Below are 20,972 nucleotides of genomic sequence, written 5' to 3' on the forward strand. Positions count from 1 at the left end.
CGAAAATCGTTGCTAATTAGACCTACGATGCGAAAAATCACAACAATTGGCAATGGTCCACTGCCTACAATTCAAAAATTAAAGTCCATAAACCAAGAAATAAATCAGTATATATTCGTAATACAACTACTAATTAAATTACCGTGAACAACGACCGTGAATTATTATATTTTATAATTGTCTTCCATATAAACATCATGTGTGTGTGTATATATATAAATATAAAATATGTATATCATCAATAAAATGTATTTGAATTTTGAAAAGAAAAGTGTAGCTAGGTTAATTTGTTTATAGATTATAAGAAAGGCATCCCATGAAGATTGAATACTCAAATCATGAGTTTAAAGCACCCACATGCTTCAACAACAATATTTACTTTACTTTTACTATTTCCAGATTGAGATGTGTGCTCATGCACACACACACACACACACACATATATATATAGTTCATGAAACCCTATTGCATATATATACAATATAAATATATATATATACACACACACACACACACACAATATAATTAAAACGCTTGAAGAAAATCAGGCTAATAAAATTAAGTAATTTAAAATTAATAATAAAAAAGATGAGCATGTCACATGATTGAGTCCAGAATTAGTATATATAATTGGAACTTTTCTCACCAATCTGCCTAATTAATGTGATTAGACACTTTTAAGGAATATTAACTCTTTTCTAAGTCTTTTATCAGATGGCATGCTGCTGCTTATTATCGTAATTTTAACCCTACTACACATTCAACATAGTAGTACACCATTATATGAAATAAATATATATATATATGTATATATAAGTAATTGCAAATATTAATAATACACTATACAAATATAATACAACCAGAAATTTCAACCATCAAGTAATCTGATATAATAATATAATAAATCTATTAATATGTGAGAAATTTGTAAAGAGGGGAAGGCAGAAATTAGACAACAAATTTATAATATATCAGATATAATATATACTAGAAAATACGTACGTACTCTTTAATCACTAACAGTCAATCTTAACTACAATTTATTAAATCTTTTCTGCAGAGATAATTTATAATTAATAATAATAATAATAATAAAAAAAGGAATTGGAGGGGTAGCTCTGCAGATAGGTCAAGGCTCGTGATTTCTCTCGTTCCAGCAAACGAGCATCGCGACGCAACGGCGGAGGATGTAGAATTTGGCGCGCTGTTTCTTGGCCAAGTGGCTGCATTTCTCGCCGAATGATTTGTACGAAACGCTCACTCTCTGATGAGGGTATTCGATTCCCTTTTGATCAATACTTTCAGCTGCCATTATATTATATTGGGAATTATATATATTAAACAACAAGTAGCTAGAGAGAGAAAGAGTAGAGAGAGAGAGAGAGAGAGAGGTGGAGGGGATGTAGATACATATATATTTATATGTATGTATATATATATATATATATATATATATATTGATGGGGGAGGAGTTTGGTTATTGAGATATGTTGCTGGAAATAGGAAATCTAGGACACGTACGAATTAACGATCATAATTTGAGCATCTATAATTGACAGTCAAAAGTTTTCTTTTTTCTTTGTTTTTTAATTATTATTATTATTAAAAAAAATATATATATATTTTTTTTTCGGGAAAACAAAATATTAATTTTTTTTCGAAAGTAAAAAACTCAATTTCAATTCAGCAAAAATACAGAATATTTTTTGACGGGTTTTCAGATAATTTCGCCTAAAATAATTGGGCTTTTCTTGTCTCACTATATATAACCCATGTAATAAATTATGAAGTGTAAAATAAAAGGGCCAAAAATCCAAATGAAATGTTTGATATACAACAAGAATTTCTTGTGGGCCGGAATGAATTATTGGTTAATATTCAAATTTCGGACCAACCAACTTAATATCAAATGGGACAATTAGCCCAAATCATTAAGTCACAATTGTCATTATTAAGATAAACATGATTAATTATTATTTAAGATTAAATCACAATCCCCACGATTAAGGCACTCACCATGTGCTTGCACATCATTTTTTTTTTTCTATTTTCGTGGATAATGAAAAACCCGCAGTCAATCATATAAGTGCAGTTGAGTAAACCATAACTTATACTCTCGTATAATATCTTCCAAACCATATGAGAGACATAAACCATATTAGACTAATCACGTGTGACAAACTTAACCAAACGATTGTTGACAATTAGATTTGAATTTGGGTCAATTAACAGATGCTAACTTACTTCATCCGCTAGATCATCCCTTACGGAATGCTCGAGGGTTGATTTAGAAGTACGTTCCGACAAATCAAAGTAGAATTGATATCTATTACAGATTCTTTGGGGCCAATTTTTATTTTCATTTATTTATTTTATGTGTAAGTGACATCAACTCAATTGAATAAAGTTTGTTACCTTATCTCGATGAATTTCATTAGGTTTTGTTTGCTTGTTAAAAAATAATTAATTAGTCAAAATAATGCAATTTCATGAGAGCTTAACAGTGTAATTTAAATTAGAGAAGGTCTAACACACAATTATAAAAAATTAAGATAGAAAATCATATATTTTTTTTCACAACCAAGAGCAACTCCAATGGAGTTATTAAATGAGTTATCAAATCTCTTAACTATCATTTGACTCCTAAAATTTAAAAATTGTGTTCTTCAAAGGGGTTATTAAAATGGGTTTGTATTTTAATATTTCACCTCTTTGAATCTAAAAACACTTTCTGCAAATTGAGTTATCAAAAAAATAACCACCTAACCAACCAATCACGAATTGACATATGGCAATTATATATAAAATTATTAAAAAACTTCCAATTGATAATAAAATTTGATTACCATGGTTGGTAGGGGTGCAAGTTGGAACGGAATTTCCAATTTTCGCCGATTCCGATCCGAAAAGTTCCGATTTTGGAACAACTTTTTTCATTCCGACTTCCGAAATTCCGATTTCCGAATTTTTCCGATTTTTTTGGATTGGAATTGAAATTATATAAAATAAATTTGGAATTTCCGATTTCCGATCCGATTTAATTCCGAAATTAATTCTGAAAAATCCGATTTTTTTTCCGAAAAATACACCTATAAATAATATATATTATATAATACTTATTTTCCGAAAAATACACCTATAAGTTTTGTTTTTGGATTTTGACATAATGAATTGTTATTTGAAGTGTTATTGGATATTACGTTGTGTTTATTTTTATTATTTATTTTTTTGAACTGAATTTTAGTAGTTATTAGTTTTACTTTTATCGACGTGAATTTTCTTATTTTTGAAAAATTATGAACATTGTAGAAATTTTCGGCTAAGTTTTGAAATTTTAAAGCTTATGTGATTTTCGATTTTTTTCCGAAATTCCGAAATTTTCGGGCCTTTTGGAATTGGAATGAATTTTTAGATTCCGAAATTTTTGGAATTGGAATTGGAATTGATTTTGTACTTCCGAATTTTTTTGGAAATTTTTCGAAAAGGCTAATTACGATCCGATCCATCCGACTTTCACCCCTAATGGTTGGAGTAGATGAGTTTTTAATTATTTGGTCACTAATCCTACCGACCAAACAAACCTTATTAGTAAAAAATTACATATATTTATCTTGATTTGCAGTTATATTAATATTTTAATAGAAAATGTAATTTAACAATTAATTGTATCCATAAAACATTTTAAGGACTACTAATTTATTTTAAATATTGATCTCAAAAAAGGTTGGAGTATTTATATATATTATAGTTATTTAATTGGAGAGTTGAATCGTATACACGTGGCATTTGGTGGTACTAGGTTGTTAGCCACGATGGAGGCATTCTACCTTATCTTGCTCAAAGTTTTCTTTGATGGAATCATATGAATTATGATCATGAGCTTTTGTAATATAATAAATAATAAATAAATAAATAAACCACATTAGTTAGCGGAAGAAGCATGTGTACAACTCTAATCACGCCATTTATGTATATGAAATTAATCACAAAGATAATTAATTAATTAATTAATTAGATTAATTATGCAAATCTTATTCTTAACCACCAATTTCGGGAGATGCTTCCAGCCTGTACCAGATACTACTTCATTTTTTGAACTATACATCGCATTAAAAAATCAATTTTCTATTTTGTTGGTATAATAATGTTTTTATTTATTCAAGAAAATATTTTCAATCGACAATATTATGAGGTCATATATTATTATTATGTAGTTAATATAATGCAAGGCATGACAATATTATTTAATTTATTTCAAATTGATGATAATAGATTCCAGCTGCGCAAAGGGACCACTAGCCGCTCAGAAAAAAAATTCTTTTACTAATATCCAATCTTTAATCATTTTTGTGTAACAAATGAATTCTAATTCAAAATACAAATTAAAAAAAAAAAAAAGAAAAATCAGAATAATGGATGACGAAATATGGCTTGAAAATTAAAAATTAAAGAAACGTTTGATGCATATATATGTACTATTGCAAAATAAATGCTAATATTGCGAATTTAATAGCTACAGCTGTCCATAATAAAAACATACTAATTTATTTGTAGCGAACGCTCTTTCTAGATCGAGTTTATTTGTATTAAACAGGAAAATAAAATACTTGTATTGGTCAGTTACAAAAATATTAATTTTAAAATTATATATTTTTATAAAAAAATTAATATTTTATTGTTGAGGTATATGCCAAATGAGCATATGTAAGCCAAACCTAGTATAAAACCTAGTACATTGGAAGCATACACTCATATTATATCCCTATCATCATCTCATCCACACACACTCCCACACCGTCGGCGGTGGAATATTTTATTTTTGCCAATAATAAACAAACCTCGTTTCATTTCCATCTCTTAATTAGCTAGGGTTACAAACTCTCTCTCTCTCTCTCTCTCTCTCTCTCTCTCTCTCTCTCTCTTCCATTCTTGTCTGACTCAAGAACCACATACACATATGCTTATATGTATGGAGCAGATATACATATATAGATATATATAAAGTCGTTGTTTGCAAATGCAGTGTTATCAAGATTCACATTCAGTTAGCACTATCTAGCACCTTATATCTGTATAGTGATGATGCACAAATGAGAATCTTGATGATGCTGCATTAGCAAATACCCGGCTCTCGATCGCCACGTGTACACGTACGTACCGGTGTTTAATTTATACCCAAGGTAAATTTCTCTATACTATTACAAGTATTATTTATTCTCTTTTCTTGATATAAATACTGGATCAAGAACTTTTGCTTAGTTCTATTTCATCTGATCTAATCACTCTGACTTTGATACCATGTTGAACGATTCTTCAAGTTGTTATAACTGATCGATCAGGTGAATCATTTAATATTTATATGTATGCAAGATTTCGTGTTTCTATCCATTTGAAACTTTTATTTTTTTAAATAATTTTTACCATACTCTAAAATTCAGATGAAATGTAAATTAACACAGGAACAAAAACAGGAGATGAAATAAATGGTAGGGACAAGTTTTCATCAGATTGGTTTAATTGTTGTCGACAACAGGATCTATGGGGATCCTAAGTTTAAGGATTTTCACTTTGGTCCCCACCCCCACCCCACTTATTGGTGTAAATTAAAATCCAGATGCAATTTTGATTTTGAATCTTCAAACATGAAATTTGAGCAAATATTTGGAACAAACTGTACCACTTGTGATTTGATTATGTAACTACACCTATTACAAAACAATTTGTCCGGTTTGACGATGTACGAATTTTTCGTATGTTTCTAGACTATATTATTTAGAGCCTACTGTCGAATTAGAGCAAACCTGCACTAATTTAAATTGTGTGTACGAAAGAAGATATATTTACTGATGATAAAGAATGCACGAGGACCACTAAAATGTCAATAAATTTGCCATGCGAATTTTTTTGCCGTTTTGGTGCATCTTACGTTGGGTTTTAATTCGACATATAAATATATATATAACATGAAATACGACAGCAAACGTAGATCAATTACTTTAGCTAATTGAATAATTTATTCAACTAATTAATCGACAGCAAACGCAGATCAATTTGCGCTAGATGTGGTTTTCGAGATTTTTTTTTTAATTAAGCATTAATTAATCTTAGAGTTCAAGGCATTTTTCCACATGCAGCAAAACATAATTTAGACATCCTTCTGTCAGAGTCTGAGGATTCTCTAATTGCGCCAATTACTGCGTAATCTTCGGTTTCACACTTCGATTAATTCAGCATACATCGATAACTAGAGTCGTCTCGAGTTATTTTGTAGCCTAAATCGAATAAAAAGAAATGCCCTTTTTCTAATATTAAATTTCGTTGAAGCCTGGCCAGCACATTCTTAAACTTCACGAAAACTTATATGTTTCATATGACTTGATTCTTGAAACTGTAGTCTGAACACAAAATTGCCAGCTGCTCGGTTACCTAGTATTTTGAGGTTTCTTTTAATTAATTATTTTAATAGTGTGGGGATTAATTAGTCGGGTTGATCTCATATTGATTGGATAGTATTACTTTAATTTGAGAGTAATTGTAAGCACATGCATGCCACATGCAAGCGTAGAACAAAGTTTATTATTGGATTGTGTGATTTGGATCATTTGTAATACAGTCTTGGTTAAGGATTTAATTAACTGACATGCTTATATACATTGTTTTGTATAAAATAACGGGAAAATTACAAATAAAAACACCACATGTTTGGGTGATTACAATCACACATCAACTATAAATCTTCTTACATGTCCATCCTTGTGGCGTCAAATTCAACATAATCTTCTAAATTTCGTGAAATGTTATATTCGTTTTGTGCAAAAACGCAATTTTTGATGCACCACAATCTGATATTTACAAGTCGAGAGACACATTTTATGATCGATCATTTTGTTTCAAAATATGAAGTTCGAATGTGGTAAAACATGTACAAACTAGAGATTATTGATGATGTATAGATCACCTTGATAGATTTGACGGGAGCATGGGGTAGGTTTTTTGCACGCGAGCAGATGATCCAACCGCGCAAAGAGGAAGACTTGAACTAAGCCAAAACACGTGAACTAAGCCGAGATTGATCCGACAGAAACATCTCCCACGCTCAAGTTAGATGCATGGTAGCACAGAAGATAGGGTAGAGAGCACTAGATCAATAAGACTCGATAGATTTGTTAGAAGTTAGAACGTACATTTTACCATGCATGAGCTTGAGGTCTTATTTATATTAATTAGTCGTAGAATCCCCATTAAAGTATGATTCTATTTCCACTAATTATGTATTTAGTCAATATATATAATAAGCTTGAACTCTCAATTCAGTGGGCTCGTTTTTTGGGGCTTTAACTTGTGGCCCAATATAGTAAAATAATTAATCGATTATTTATAATCAACCAATTATAATTCATATCTCAATAAATAAATAATAAATTTATTATTAATTAACGAAAATTTATAATTACCAAATTTCAAACTATAATTAGTAGAAGTGAGAAGTTTTACAGAGTTGCATTTGTTTCAATGTCGAATCAGAAATTCTACAACACTGCGAAGCAAGTTTTCAGCTCCTCCAGTTTTGCTTCAAAATCCAACGAACACACAGCCGATTTCATCACCAAATCCCTAATCAATTCGACCTCAAAATCCCTAAACATTCCACCATCCCTAATTTCATCTCTTAATCCCCAAATAATCCACCTTGTTCTCTCCAACCCACGCCTCCCCACCTTATCCTGCTGGCGCTTCTTCAATTTTCTGCAGACGAATCGCTCAATTGCCCCCCAGAAACCCAATTTCGAATCCCACGTAGCAGTTATTCTCCGCCTGTATGGAGTCCGGCGGTTCGCGGAGGCCAAGTGCGTCATGAGCGCCGCCGTCGCGGACGACGATGTCCGCCGCCCACTCCCGGAAATAGCTTCGTTCGTCGCTGGAAATGGCGTCGAACCCAAAGTAAAGACCAGGTTTTTCGATATGCTGTTCAGGGTTTTTGCCGACTGCGGGAGATTTCGCGAGGGTTTGGAGGTGTTCGACTATATGGTTAAATATGGGTTTGTGATTGATGAGCGTTCTTGCATGGTTTACTTGATTGCGTACAAAAAATTGGACCGGTTCGAGTCGTTGTACGAATTCTTTCAAAAGATGGTGGAATCCAATGTGATTATCACAGTTTATGCGATGACGTTGGTGATCGACGGATTGTGCAAACGAAAACAAGTCGAAAAGGCAAGGAATTTGATGAACGATTTGGTTCGAAAGGGGGTTAAACCGAATGCGTATACTTTCAACACACTGATTGATGCTTATCTGAAGAAATCGGATAGTAGAGGAGTCGAAGACGTCTTGGCCGCCATGGAGAAAGCAGGGGTGGACTTCAGTGTGGCAACTTATACTCTCTTGATTGAATGGCGTGCCAGATATTTCAAGATCGAAGACGCACAGAAGCTGTTCGACGAAATGCTCGAGAAGAATGTGGCTGCAGATATTCATGTCTACAACTTAATGATTAATTTGTATAGTAAGTCAAGTGATGTCAAAAGGGCATTCGCTCTGTTCGACGAGTTGGTGGAGAAAGGCCTCAAGCCGAACGCGCACATTTACGGCTCGTTGATACATGCAGTTTGCGAAACGGGGAAAATGGAGGGCACACAAGTGTTGCTCAATGAAATGCAAAGTAAAGGAATAGACATAAATCGAGTGATATTCAACACATTGATGGACGGTTATTGCAAGCAAGGAATGATTAACGAAGCTCGAAAGCTTCAAGATGTTATGGAGAGAAAAGGGCTACAAGCCGATGTTTATACGTACACCATATTCGCAAACGGCCTATGCAAACTAAAGCAGCACGAGCAAGCAAAGACGTTGCTATTCTCAATGGTGGAAAAGGGTGTCGCCCCAAATACAGTTGCTTACACAACACTAATCGATATATACAGAAAAGAAGGTAACTTTATCGAAGCGGAAAGAATGTTGAACGAGATGGAGAAGAAGGGAGAAAAACCGAATAATCTGACGTACAATTCTTTAATAGATGGATACTGCAAAAGGGGTATGATGAAAGAAGCTTATGTGTTGAGAAAGAAGATGGAAGATAAAGGGCTGGTTTTAGATGTTTATACGTACACATCTCTTATGCAGGGAGAATGTATAGACGGGAATATAGACGAGGCTGTGAGGCTCTTTGAGGAGATGAAGGGTAAAAAGGTAATTCCGAGTATTAAGACTTATACGGTTTTGATGTCGGGGCTTTCGAAAGAGGGGAGATCGGACGAAGCTTTTGGATTGTACGATGAGATGAAAGAGGGTGGTATTAGACCTGATGATGATGTGTACTCTTCTCTTGTTGGCAGTCTGCACGGTGGTGAAACTTGATCTGGAGATTTACGTATGAGAATCGAGAATCTGGTTGAGCTCGTGTTCTGTGGGACGCTTGTGTTGTAAACTTTATAAGGGCTTCATTTGTCCGATTTCGATTCAAAATATCCGATTTTAGAAACAACATAATTCAAAAATTGTAAGACAATTCAAAACTTCCAACAGTTGACATTCTATATAGAGACAACGTAATTCAAATATAAAGAAATTTAACGGGGCAAAAAAACGAAAAATGGTGGTAGTTTTATGTACACGTTCGAACCCGAACATTTTCACTTGCACCAAAACAACAACGAACCGCATTATATATAAACAAAAAGGAGTTTAGTAGTGCATAAAGAAGCTATAATTACAGCATCAAATCAAGAACTAAACGAGCATTTCCGCATAAGCACTTAGACCGTGGCTGCTAAGACACTGTTTGAGCTTGTACAGCGCTCGGCTTTCGATTTGTCTTATTCTCTCCTTGGACAGTCCAAAACCAGCCCCGATGTCAGACAGCGATTTCTGTTCCCCATCTTCAATCCCAAATCTCAATCGGATAATTTTTCTCTCTCTAGGATTCAAAACACTCAAAAGATTCCGTGTGTGCTGCCTCATAATCTGCTTCGATGCACCAACATCTGGAGCTTCGACTGCAGTATCTGCCGTTATCTCCTGTACCAATCAAAACAATCCTCTGTTAGCTTATTTGCAATAAAAAATAAAAAAATAATTAAAAATAAATAAAAATTGATTGACCTGAAAGGTAGTGTCTTGATCCATCCAGACGGGTTTTTGCATAGAAAGAGGAACTCGAGAAGTATATAGCAATCTATCGAGTTTCTCGACAGATAAACCAGCAGCTGCTGCTATATCCTCTTTCGTTGGTTGATGATTACCTTGTTTTATGCACGTTTTCTTTGCTTCGTACACTTTAGAGAGAAGTGTATAAACATTCTCCTGTAAAAAGAGACAATTTTTATGAACAAACGAACTTTCCCTCGAAAATTTAAATAAGCAAAATTTTCATTACCGGTAAACGGATTGTTCTAGAATGCTGAAACAGGGATTTCCTAATTGATTGCCTTATCCACCAATATGCGTACGTAGCAAATCTGCAGCCGACTAGCGGCTTGAATTTTTCGACACTCTTCATTAGACCCATGCTCCCCAGCTATATACAACAAACCAACAAATCTTCAAAAACAATACATAAATATATGCGTGTGTGTGTGTGTGTGTGTGTGTGTGTGTGTGTGTGTTTTAAACATGTAAGCTCCGATTCACCTGCAAAAGATCCTGAAGATTTAGACCACGCCCTTGGTACTGCTTAGCAATGTAAACGACCAATCGGAAATTGGCATAAATTAACTTCTCTCGACTGAAATTCCCACAGTTAACCTGGAACTGCAAAGCTTGAGTACTAATCCCAACGGCTGCAGCCCACTCAACTAATGTAGGCTCGCGTGAAAACTGAGTTTGGAGCCGACTTCTCACTTCTTGCAGTTTCATCAATTCCTATAACAAAAAAAAAATCGTTTATATTATGTATAGTTACAATCTGATTCAAACCAAAAAAAAAGGGTATCTCCAAACGAAAAAAAGGACCTGTATCTTGGCTATTAAGTCTGCTTCTTCTTTTGCGGATAAAAGTTGTGTTGTTTCTGGTCCCCATAAAAAGAGTCGAAGAGGGTCGTTTGGGTCATATCCTTCACTAGATTTTTTATGTGGTTCTAGCTTTCTGCGATGGTTCATTTCTTGATCCTCTAATTGTGGCTTTGGTGCCCTTCTCTTAGCTTGCCTCTCAAGACGACGTTTTGACCTCACAATTCTTTGTACGGGAGAACCTACCAAACTTCTGGAAAAAAAACCCACACGAAAAAGAAACGTGTTTTAGGTGTCTATTAGAAGACGAAAAATGCGAATAAAGTAAGCTACGGACCTTGTACTAGAGGAGTTGTCATAAAGCCGAGCATCTTCAGCAATTGAGGCTGCCTCTTTGCAAGCCGAAAAGGCTTCTCTTGCAAGTGCGAGAACATGGTTCGCTTCTGCACCGGTTACGTTTTCGGCTGTACTAGGTAAGGAATTTGGTGTCGTCGTAGGAAAGGGGTGTTCCTTTTTTTGTAAAGACGACCATCTGAAATTTAACGAGTAATATAATTATAATCAGATATTCATCTAAAGGATTCTATCTGAGAAAAATTAACAGACGAAAACGTAATGAGAAATAGTAAAAGTAGGTGATGATAGTTCGATTACTCTTACAAATACCATAATTCTGGCCTGCGTAGCAACTGGAGCTGAAGGTCATTATCGTATTGATCGGGGTCAATTTTGTCATTTCCTTCATTAGATGATGAAGATGCAGGTGTCGTTACCATCTGCCTCCTATCGAATGTTTGCTTCGACCGGAAACGAATCAAGAACATGTCAGCAAAAAGCAGCAATCTTTGTTGCATGATTAAATAGGTTTTCAGATGGTAAGAACAAAATTTTCAAGAATCTTTCCGATAAATTCTTTCTTATTTAAATAATAAATTGACAAATAAACATCGAGTTTTTACTCGTACAGCATTGTTTAACAAAGAGCCTCACCTGAAATGTGTTGTCATCCTTTAAAGACAACAATGGCCTGCTCTCATTACGCTGATCTTGAATAAGAACTGAAGTCGTAGTATGTCGAGCTAAAGAAGGGGTCGACAAGGATGTAAGAGCTGGAGTTACTTGCTCATGAAGCAACAAAACTGCAAAATAAAAAAGTACAATCATTCATTAATAGATAATAAAACGAGACAAGACAAGAAAATAGGTCCAAATTTTATGAACTAACTACATGAAGACAATTGTATTTGTTATACATGATCCAATTCATCTAATCTACGAAGAACTAATCAATTTGGCCCGTGATTATTAACGGGTTACCATTTTGGCATTCAATACTCAGTCATCAAACCTCGTAAATCTTCCATCAATAAAAAATTCTGATTTTTCAAGAATCATCAAACTGCAGATAAGTTTGTAAAGTAAGCATATGTAACTACATTATTTTTTCACAAAATGCGGAATTCGAGCACATCCTAAAGTCCCATATGATCTTTCTAACACTCGAATCGAACGGTATATAACACTCCGTAAACTTTACGACGGTCACTTTAATTGTGCAGTAAAAATTGTTGCAACTGACAAGAAACAGAGCATTAGTGCAATTTAAAGCAAATTGGCTAAAAATTAAAACAATCCCATTTGCCTTCTTCACTTCTACAACGCAAAACTACGCCAACGCCCATCATATAACATAATTTAATTCAATAAAAAATAAAAGTATAAAGTAATAAAATAAATAAATAAAAGACCTGAAGAACAAGAGGAGGAGCAATTTCTGACATGGGTTCTGAGAGGGAATTGCGGCGGAGAAGAAACCAAGCTCCGTACTGTTTCCATTACTGTACTTTTAAATTAGCTTCAACGAGAAAGAAGAAGAAGAAATCAATATTACTTCAGTACATATCATAATGAATGAGAAGGGATTTTTTGCAATTTGCCGGTTCGGTGAGCAGATAAACGGACATAAACCCATTCAAATGGATGAGGTTTCGCAGGTTTTCTTGATTTTTTTAAAGTGAGATTGACTAGGTTGCCCCCAAAGATATTATATTATTACGATTATGTCCTCGTATCAATTTTATGAATATAGGCCCATTGGGCTTTTATATGGAATTAGATTTTGATCAGACCAATTTAGTTTTGGGCCGTATTAGAGGGTTTTTTTCTATATAGAAAATGGGCTTTTTGATCCCAATATGTTGTAGTTTTAGGTCTCGTTTGGTTCTCGACCAAGAATAGAATAGGAGAAAGAGATAAATAGTAATAATACGTAATAGAAACCCCCATTATATTATGGGTTGATTTAATGCAAGGTAATAGAGTTTCACTAGGTAACTAGATCCTAACTAATCTAGGTAATCGAATCCTAATATTACAAGAGTTATTATAATATAATATACTCTAATAGAAATCAATTATATTAATAGACATCGAAAAGTCTAATATATATTTGGGTCGACCTAAGAGGCCAACAACCCAGCACTAGGCTCAACCACCGAAACCCTAGATCTTGCCGGAATCACTTAGATTTCTGGCCAAGTCTCTCACCTAACCCTCTACGCATAGATTTAAACTCTCTCGTGTTTCCCTTACTAAGAAGTGATTATCATGCGCTCACGAAGAATATAAATTACAGAAATCAATCGGAGACTCAAATTGTGTGTGTTATTCTTTTTTCTCTATCTCTCCTTCAAGGCGTTTAATAAAGGTATGTTGTATCTAAACCAGAGAGCAGAAAAGAAGTTTACTCATGGACTGAAAATGCCAAGAGGCATTCAATGTAGTGGTATGAACAAATGAGAGAGAGAGAGTAAAGATCGAAATTAGAGTTGTGAGAGAATGGAGGTGTATACTTCGAAGTAAATGCCTCGGATCACTCGGTGGAATGAATGGTCATGATCAAGACTCTCGGGACTTCCAAGGTTCAACTGAATCCGAGTCTACTAATCGCTTGGCTTCGTTAGGCCGTTTGAGATGAAAATGGTTAAATTTGCTGGATATTAATAACCATTTGGGCCCAGCAAACCAACAAATATGATCCAGCCCAGGATCGCTTGATAGATCCAATAAAGACCAAAGGCCCAAACAAGGTCAAAAAGCACCAATAAGCCTATTAACGGAAGAGGGCCCATTAAACTGGCACTCATTAGGCGAGAGGGACCGAGCAACAGGTCGCGAGTAACCCACGAGCGAGAGGCTTCTCGCCGACCCGCTCTCTCGCCCAGCTTCTCGCCGCCAACCGGAGGTGATCATTGCTGCACGGGTAGTTAATGCACGTCCAATCTACTGACAAGCGCAGAGGAATGTCTTTTCGACCCCCTACTTTTTGCCCCCGCAGCCGCCAATGAAATGACAGATTAAACTGCATTGAAGGTAATTTGAGGTCCGAATGCCTAATTACCGCAATGGGACAGGTAAATTAAATTGAAGAATATTTGACGTCCGTCTTTTTCTTTAGTATAAATAGGGGCAGTAAATACAGGTGAAAACACACATAATCATATACCAAAATTACGCATATAAACATAATATCTTCTTCAGGAAGTTATTGACTTGGCCGTCGGTGTGCTAACTCCGGCCTAAGTCCGGTTCTTTTCTTTCTTGTAGGTTTATCGTGGTCTCCGGTCCAAGTTCAAGCCTACTTAACTCTTTAAACCAGCCCACCACGAATCCAGTCGGATTAAAATACAAAACAGTATTCTAAAAGGCGACATAAATCTTAAACATACAGTATTTTTAAAGTGTCATTCTTTGTTTAAACAAATTACTTTAAATTAGGATAATTACCCATGTGAAGATAATTAGACTAACAAATTGAACCATAATTATCTGTATTTGCTCAACCCAATATTAGGATGAGTTATAAATAGTAAATACACACCTGACACAGAAACCATAATTAAATTACCTGGCTTTTAATATTTTTTGCCTTTTTGGGATAAAAAAAAAATTTATATTGTGAAAAAGCAATGAAATGATACTCCGGTGTGGGACCCACCTATTAGGGGTATAGAGACAAAGATTTTGACTGGCCCACTTAACTTCCTAATAGGCCCATTAATCGATGGGTGTGGGCCCACTATTTTTCTCTCCAGTACTTGTTCAAATTCGTGGGGTCTTTCTTCATTGCAGTGTGACACTCTTCATTAAAAAATAAATAAATAAAAAAGTAATAAAAAGAAAAGAAAACCCTAACCAGCACCCAGCAGCATCAGTCAAAGGTAAAAAAATGTCTTCTTCAGATATGGTTCTTCACAAAACCTCTTCTTCTCTCCCACCTAACTTCCACCACCTCCATCCCCCACCGATTTCCGCCGTCCCTCATCCCGTCACCCCCACCTCCGCCGACGTCACCGTCGCCGTATCCGCCGGCGCGCGCAATTCCAGGCCCAAGATCGCCGTCTCCAGAAAGGCGGTCGGAGGGCCCGCCGCCTCCTCCTCCAGCAGAGATCGCCACACGAAGGTCAACGGGCGCGGCCGCCGCGTCCGGATGCCGGCCCTCTGCGCCGCCCGAGTTTTCCAGCTGACGAGGGAGCTGGGCCACCGCTCCGACGGCGAGACCATAGAGTGGCTCCTCCGCCACGCCGAGCCCTCAATAATCGCCGCCACCGGAACCGGCACCGTCCCGGCGGAGGCCGTGTCGACCTCCTCCGGCTCCGTCGTGTCCTCCCGCTCCGCCGACACCGCCACAATGGCGGCGGCGCACACGGTGTCGTCTGTGTCGGGGAGCGGGGTGCTGACGTTTGTGCCCCCGCCTCCGCCGAGTTGCAGGCTGGACTTGTTCCAGCCGCCGCCGACGGAGTTGGCGTTCCTCCCCAATGGGTACCGCCACATGCCATTTACTACGCTGCTGCTGCAGCCGGCGACGGCGGAAGAAGAGGCGGAGGAGGAGAGGCACCGCGGGGTAGGTGGGGATCACCATTAGATATAGATTAAGATTCTAAGCTATATAATAAGTAATTAGCAATTAATTGTTCATTAGTACTAATAATCAGTTTGTGGTTTTTAGATGTTCTAATCTAAAAACAGGGAGAAAAAAGAAAAAATGTGGGCCCCCCTCTTCTTGTAATCTCATTTCGATAATTGGGAATTATGTACTTAGTTAAATGATTAATGAGAAAGAATTAAGAATATTCAATCTCCTCATTGCATACTTAACTCTATTATGCTCATTAATTAAAAAAATTAAAAATAAATATATATATATATATTTGTACACTGCTTGCAAAATATAATGATGTATGAATTAATATTAAATAATGTAGTCGTGTAACTCAATATAAGGAAACAGAGGGGTAAAAAAAATTTAAACTTGTTCACTATATGACAGACTATACAGCTGAATCCAAGGTGTGTGGGGCAGCAGTAAATATGTTTTTCTACTGCTTGTTTCGAATGTTCCACCACTTTTTCTTCCTCTTAAAATCACTCGGAGGGATATCTGATCAATACAAATTCGATTTTCATCGTATTAGCACAGATGACAAGTTCTGTTTTTTTTTTTTTTTTTTTTTTTTTGTTCTTTTCTGGTTTAAACACTTGTGAGCTAGATAAAACTTACGGTACGGGTGGATGTTGTCGGTGTAAGCACTAAGCAGAATGTATTTATGACAAAACTCTTGTAAATCACAAAAAAGAAACAGAAATGAGAATTTACCTCCATGAGGATAGATTGAGTTGTAATGTACCTCTGCCCAGAAACTTAGATATATGACTGCACAACAAACACAGAATTTACCACAAGATTCGATAACTTTGTCAGTGAGCTGATAATACACATATTACCATGTGCAGAAACGATAAATCCTGCATGGTTTTTTCTAGCATTTCTGTTTGTTATAATAAATGAAGTCACTTGTGCGTGAATTTAACGTGCAAGACGACAGCATCATTAATTTCAAAATATTGAAGTGAGCATTCTCTGGGTGAGTCGAAACTCACACATCTTAAGTAATAAGATGTATATCAAAAGTGAGACTCGTCTGGTAATAGGTAAAATTACCATAATTCTTCAGTACCATATGGAAAAAGCTTAGCAGATAGAGCATTTCCTACTGACTATTGAGTATAATTGAATTGATACAATAATGCAGATAATGCTAACCTCTTTTCGACTTTTGATCTCTGGGAAGAATCTCGATGTAGCAGGTATCTTTAAATGAAGTTACTACAAGAATTCTCACACCATACTGTCAAAAAAAAAAAGGGGCCATAACTAAGTTTTAACAGCAAGTGCATTTCTCAGCATACGAAAAGGCAGAAAAAAAAAAGGGCCAGATGTAATTTAGGTAAGGCAATTAATACCGAATCTGCAGCAGCTTGCAGTGTGACATGATCACCCCACTCCCCGCCCCTGGTCACTAAATATGTAAGCATCATCGGAATTTTGAAAAGGAAAAATGGACAATCATGGAAGTACAAGATATACAAATCAAGACAAAGAAACTATACTTGGACATCCTTTTCAGATAGTCTGCATATTCCATGGGAACATACCCCTCGTACATTTCAGGTTGTGCTTTGAGCTGACAATACCAAACCGTATTATCAGATTTACACTAACTTTAAAAGGGAATAACGAGAATGCCACCATTTCAGAAAGCAAAGAAAAGAAGAATATATATATGTACAACGACAACAACCTGACGTACAACTTGCTGTCTCACAAATTTGTGGTGCTCAGGGGCCCGGTAAAACTGATCAGATAAAGCACGAAACTGCAGGAAATTGGTAATGAATATGAGGAACTGCTTTAAATTGTAGAAATTTAACATAACAGCTTCACGAAAAATACTTAATGGCATAGGTTTTGATTTTGAATTTCGTTTTGGGGCAAAAATGTCAAGCAGTTGCCTTGGGCGACACCTGCTCGTTTCTATTTTAGCAAGGAAGACATATAATGGAGATGAAATTTATTCTTGGTTTTCACCATGGTCTCCTTTTAAATATAACAAGACGTAAATGTTTATTTCCATGTGATCTGCTATTGAAGGAAACAAAAAAGATGACTAGAATATAAAATTAACAAAAAAAGAAATCGCAAAGGGCAGAGAAAATTAACCTGACAGTTTCCATCTCCTTGAACTTTGTGCTCAATCAAGTCATATAACTGTAACCTGAAACCAGAGCACCATGCAACTCTTTACAAATGTGTTCCACATGAATATAATATTTTATACATTATTTAAGGTCTAACACGTGATTGGTCCAACTAGTAATGATGCCTGCAAAGTTAAGCATGTTGAATGACCATCTCAACCAAAACCATAAGGGGCTTATTGATATCCCAAATGCCAAATGAAAGGTCCTGAGTTATACAATAATTGTTTATGGAAAATTTTCGTATGTAATCCAGCTATGCTATACGAGTGTTTGAGGGAACACACAAATTAAAAATAAAAAATAAAAAATATAATAAATTTGTGGAAGGGACTTCGGAAAATAATTGAATTGATATTACTATTACTATGCCAACAACAAGAGAAGTCCAAAAGTACCTATCTAGCAGCCTTTGATGGTCAGAAGTCGCTTCATCAACTGAAGGTATGTCTCCATTAATTCTCGGCATGTGCTGCGCAATACCAATAAAACACAAAATAAGGAAATTGAAATAATGCTCGATCACACAAACTACAAGGTTTTGATAATACACACTATATCAGAGTTTGATTTGCACTCAATTCTCTACAGTTGTATATATGATTCAGCAGTGGCTCCAAACAGATTCAGGATGTCTAATAATCCATAAAATGAACTGCTTAAAAGAGCCTTGAAGATTCTTTGTATGTACAAACTTAGATGCATTTGCAAATTATATTTAGTGCGAGCAGAAAAACTAAATCGGTATATAAACAAAATGAGAAGCCACAAAAAACTTGATAATATAGGAACAAGATGCTTCTGGGCTTTATAATCTTATTTAGTAAATGATATACAGCTTAATGATATATGAAATCGATGCTTACAGGAACAGAAACCAATTGGTATAACCTCTTTTCAACTTCTCCATCAAGTTCAGACTCATCTGTTATGTCCAAAGTATAAGAGTAATCATCTCCATCACACGATCTATCTCCAGAACTGGAGCATAAACTTCCCACCTCATCGTTCTCGTAATGCCCACCTTCTTGGCCTGCAATATTTAGTTTAGGTTTTTAAGGATTTTATTACAGCATGTTATAGCCAGAGATAGAATATACAATAATCAAAATAAGGAAGAACATACCGATAAAATTGTTATTTGAAGAATTATGCCAATCCGGGATAATAGCGGAACTTTGCAAGTAATCCTCTTCGGGAGGTTCAGATATTGATAATTGTGACAATTCTTCTTCGAGAATAGCACGTGCAATGATCTCATCGTTGTCGACGTTGACATAAGGATTTTCCCTAATGTACTGCTCGTGGCAAATTTTCACATCATGTTGCGTGCTGTCTCCATAATAATTGTTACTGAAAATATTGTCGATGTTGAAAAAACTCCACGGAGCAGCATCTGCATCTGGCTCGTGCATTATTATTTCTTCTAAGGCGTTACAATCCGACCAAAACCGAAGTAATAACTAGTTCGTTAGCTAGTGCCAAATTTCGCCGCTAAAAGGGAAAGAGATAAGTTATTATTCGCGTAATAGGAATAAGCAAATACCGACCTGCATAAGTAGAACACCTGTGAATATCATAAGCGAGAGAAAAAAGCAACTCAAAATATTGTTCGATCATCTGCTTCAAAAGACTTCATTTGTAGTCTAATTTAGCTGTCAAAAATCCCAAAAATTATTCGTTGGGACGAGGAAACTACAGATTCATCTAGTTAGAAACAACGACATGTGTATGGAGAAGATTGGTTGATTGATCAGATCCTAAACATTACAGCTACAGTTAATCTTAAACTCTTATTCCTAAAGCAGCAATTTCTCTGAAACAAATCATTGACTCAATTATATAACTCAATCAAATGCCACTCTCAAAATAAATTGATTACTTTATTGCCCAATAGAAAAACCAGAAGAATATAAACAATTGAAAGGACTGTGTAAATCTTTTCATGGCCTCCACGTTAAGTCTTTCATATGATTTTCGTATATCCATGATAAAAAATTCTGAAAACTTCAAACCTAAATAGTAAACTACCCGATTAGTATAAAATAAAATTAAAAATTAAAAAACAGTGATCCTTGAACCAGACAAACAAACCAAAATTACTTCCATACTTTGTGAATTTTAATCCGAATTTCATACACGGAATTAAATACGAATATCATCATATATCCGAAACTTCTAAACAAAGCAATTCCCAAATCGGAAACCCAATAGAAACTAAACAGAATGCCCACTCAACGTCAGAAAAAAAAAAAAGAAGTTGAAGCTCACCTTCAAATCAATTGCAGTAAATCGGCAGAAACAAAATCGAAACCGAAATGTATGTTAAACATGGTGAAATAAGTGTGTGTGTATATACACGGCGGATTTGCAGCTGTGATTGAGTGTATATTTAGAGAGAGAGAAGATAACAATAACGAATCATGAGAAGAGGATTTGAAGTGGGTTTATATACCGTTTGGGCAAAGACAATTAATTGGATTGTTAAGAATCGAACAATTTAGAGAAAGTGACGTACGGAAGCTTTTGGGAAAGCTTTATGGGTGTCCCTTTGTGTGGATCGAAAGTTGCCGTTGGTTTAACCGGCCTTTTCTTCATATGTTATTATGTCCTTGAATTCAATTTAGGTAATTTTATGATTAAAAAAAAATAATAATTCAATTTAGGTATGCAAATATTGGAATTTATATTTGGCAAATTTAATATTTAACCTCGTGTGTAGGTTGTGTAATGAATGAATCAGATCGAAACGCATGATTGTTTGAATTTATTTGATTTTTTATACAGATCTAAAAGTTATGTTTGAATTTAACGAATCTGGGTCGAACTCGGACCGGTCTTAATCAACTGACCATGAAATTGAGCTTGAATAGAATTTTTTTATATATATATATTTTTTTAATCGAGCTCGAGCAGTTTGA

At 35.4% G+C, this 20,972-nt stretch overlaps 4 protein-coding genes across 8 annotated transcripts; 2 read left to right on the forward strand and 2 right to left on the reverse strand.

Annotated features, from left to right (window-relative positions):
* Positions 1–7,482: 7,482 nt before the first annotated feature.
* Positions 7,483–9,492, forward strand: LOC105961200 (Pentatricopeptide repeat (PPR-like) superfamily protein). The gene has a single exon (XM_012985441.2). The coding sequence runs from the start codon at positions 7,513–7,515 to the stop codon at positions 9,361–9,363; it is 1,851 nt and encodes a 616-aa protein (XP_012840895.1). The 5' UTR covers positions 7,483–7,512; the 3' UTR covers positions 9,364–9,492.
* A 66-nt stretch (positions 9,493–9,558) lies between these two features.
* On the reverse strand, positions 9,559–12,969 carry SIGF (RNApolymerase sigma-subunit F). 2 transcript variants are annotated; one of them, XM_012985490.2, is made up of 9 exons: positions 12,702–12,969; positions 11,944–12,092; positions 11,614–11,750; positions 11,291–11,485; positions 10,957–11,203; positions 10,636–10,866; positions 10,382–10,522; positions 10,108–10,308; positions 9,559–10,023 (listed from the first exon to the last, which is right to left on the reverse strand). In XM_012985490.2, the coding sequence occupies exons 1-9, from the start codon at positions 12,787–12,789 to the stop codon at positions 9,736–9,738; spliced, it is 1,677 nt and encodes a 558-aa protein (XP_012840944.1). In that variant the 5' UTR covers positions 12,790–12,969; the 3' UTR covers positions 9,559–9,735. The 2 variants fall into 2 exon arrangements, with proteins under 2 accessions (XP_012840944.1, XP_012840943.1); XM_012985489.2 differs by having other exon boundaries at positions 10,957–11,206.
* A 2,112-nt stretch (positions 12,970–15,081) lies between these two features.
* LOC105961249 (transcription factor TCP11) lies at positions 15,082–16,090 on the forward strand. The gene has a single exon (XM_012985488.2). It carries the CDS (start codon positions 15,182–15,184, stop codon positions 15,875–15,877), a length of 696 nt encoding a protein of 231 aa, XP_012840942.1. The 5' UTR covers positions 15,082–15,181; the 3' UTR covers positions 15,878–16,090.
* An 84-nt stretch (positions 16,091–16,174) lies between these two features.
* Positions 16,175–20,647, reverse strand: LOC105961248 (hypothetical protein). Of its 4 annotated transcripts, none has more exons than XM_088824952.1 (11): positions 20,323–20,647; positions 19,178–19,545; positions 18,918–19,084; positions 18,450–18,523; positions 18,014–18,068; positions 17,595–17,669; positions 17,404–17,477; positions 17,257–17,305; positions 17,057–17,141; positions 16,610–16,666; positions 16,175–16,393 (listed from the first exon to the last, which is right to left on the reverse strand). In XM_088824952.1, exons 2-11 carry the CDS (start codon positions 19,464–19,466, stop codon positions 16,332–16,334), a joined length of 987 nt encoding a protein of 328 aa, XP_088681078.1. In that variant the 5' UTR covers positions 19,467–19,545; positions 20,323–20,647; the 3' UTR covers positions 16,175–16,331. The 4 variants fall into 4 exon arrangements, with proteins under 4 accessions (XP_088681078.1, XP_012840941.1, XP_088681077.1 ...); XM_012985487.2 differs by having other exon boundaries at positions 19,178–19,601; positions 20,323–20,623; XM_088824951.1 differs by having other exon boundaries at positions 19,178–19,618; positions 20,323–20,613.
* Positions 20,648–20,972: the final 325 nt, after the last annotated feature.

The sequence above is a fragment of the Erythranthe guttata genome, chromosome 10 (assembly GCF_056151865.1).
Source record: "Erythranthe guttata isolate IM_541 chromosome 10, IM_541, whole genome shotgun sequence".
Lineage (NCBI taxonomy): Eukaryota > Viridiplantae > Streptophyta > Magnoliopsida > Lamiales > Phrymaceae > Erythranthe > Erythranthe guttata.

What these genes read in the sequence shown, in the direction of transcription:
- SIGF (XM_012985489.2), bottom strand. Translation starts at nt 12,789, where the DNA reads ATGGAAACAGTACGGAGCTTGGTTTCTTCTCCGCCGCAATTCCCTCTC. An exon ending in GACAACTCCTCTAGTACAAG is followed by an intron (nt 11,207 to 11,290) that starts GTCCGTAGCTTA and finishes TTTTTTTTCCAG; the next exon opens with AAGTTTGGTAGGTTCTCCCG. An exon ending in CTAGAACAATCCGTTTACCG is followed by an intron (nt 10,309 to 10,381) that starts GTAATGAAAATT and finishes CTCTTTTTACAG; the next exon opens with GAGAATGTTTATACACTTCT.
- LOC105961200 (XM_012985441.2), top strand. Translation starts at nt 7,513, where the DNA reads ATGTCGAATCAGAAATTCTACAACACTGCGAAGCAAGTTTTCAGCTCC.
- LOC105961248 (XM_088824952.1), bottom strand. Translation starts at nt 19,466, where the DNA reads ATGCACGAGCCAGATGCAGATGCTGCTCCGTGGAGTTTTTTCAACATC. An exon ending in AAGGAGATGGAAACTGTCAG is followed by an intron (nt 17,670 to 18,013) that starts GTTAATTTTCTC and finishes AATTTCCTGCAG; the next exon opens with TTTCGTGCTTTATCTGATCA. An exon ending in AGATCAAAAGTCGAAAAGAG is followed by an intron (nt 16,667 to 17,056) that starts GTTAGCATTATC and finishes TTTGTTGTGCAG; the next exon opens with TCATATATCTAAGTTTCTGG.
- LOC105961249 (XM_012985488.2), top strand. Translation starts at nt 15,182, where the DNA reads ATGTCTTCTTCAGATATGGTTCTTCACAAAACCTCTTCTTCTCTCCCA.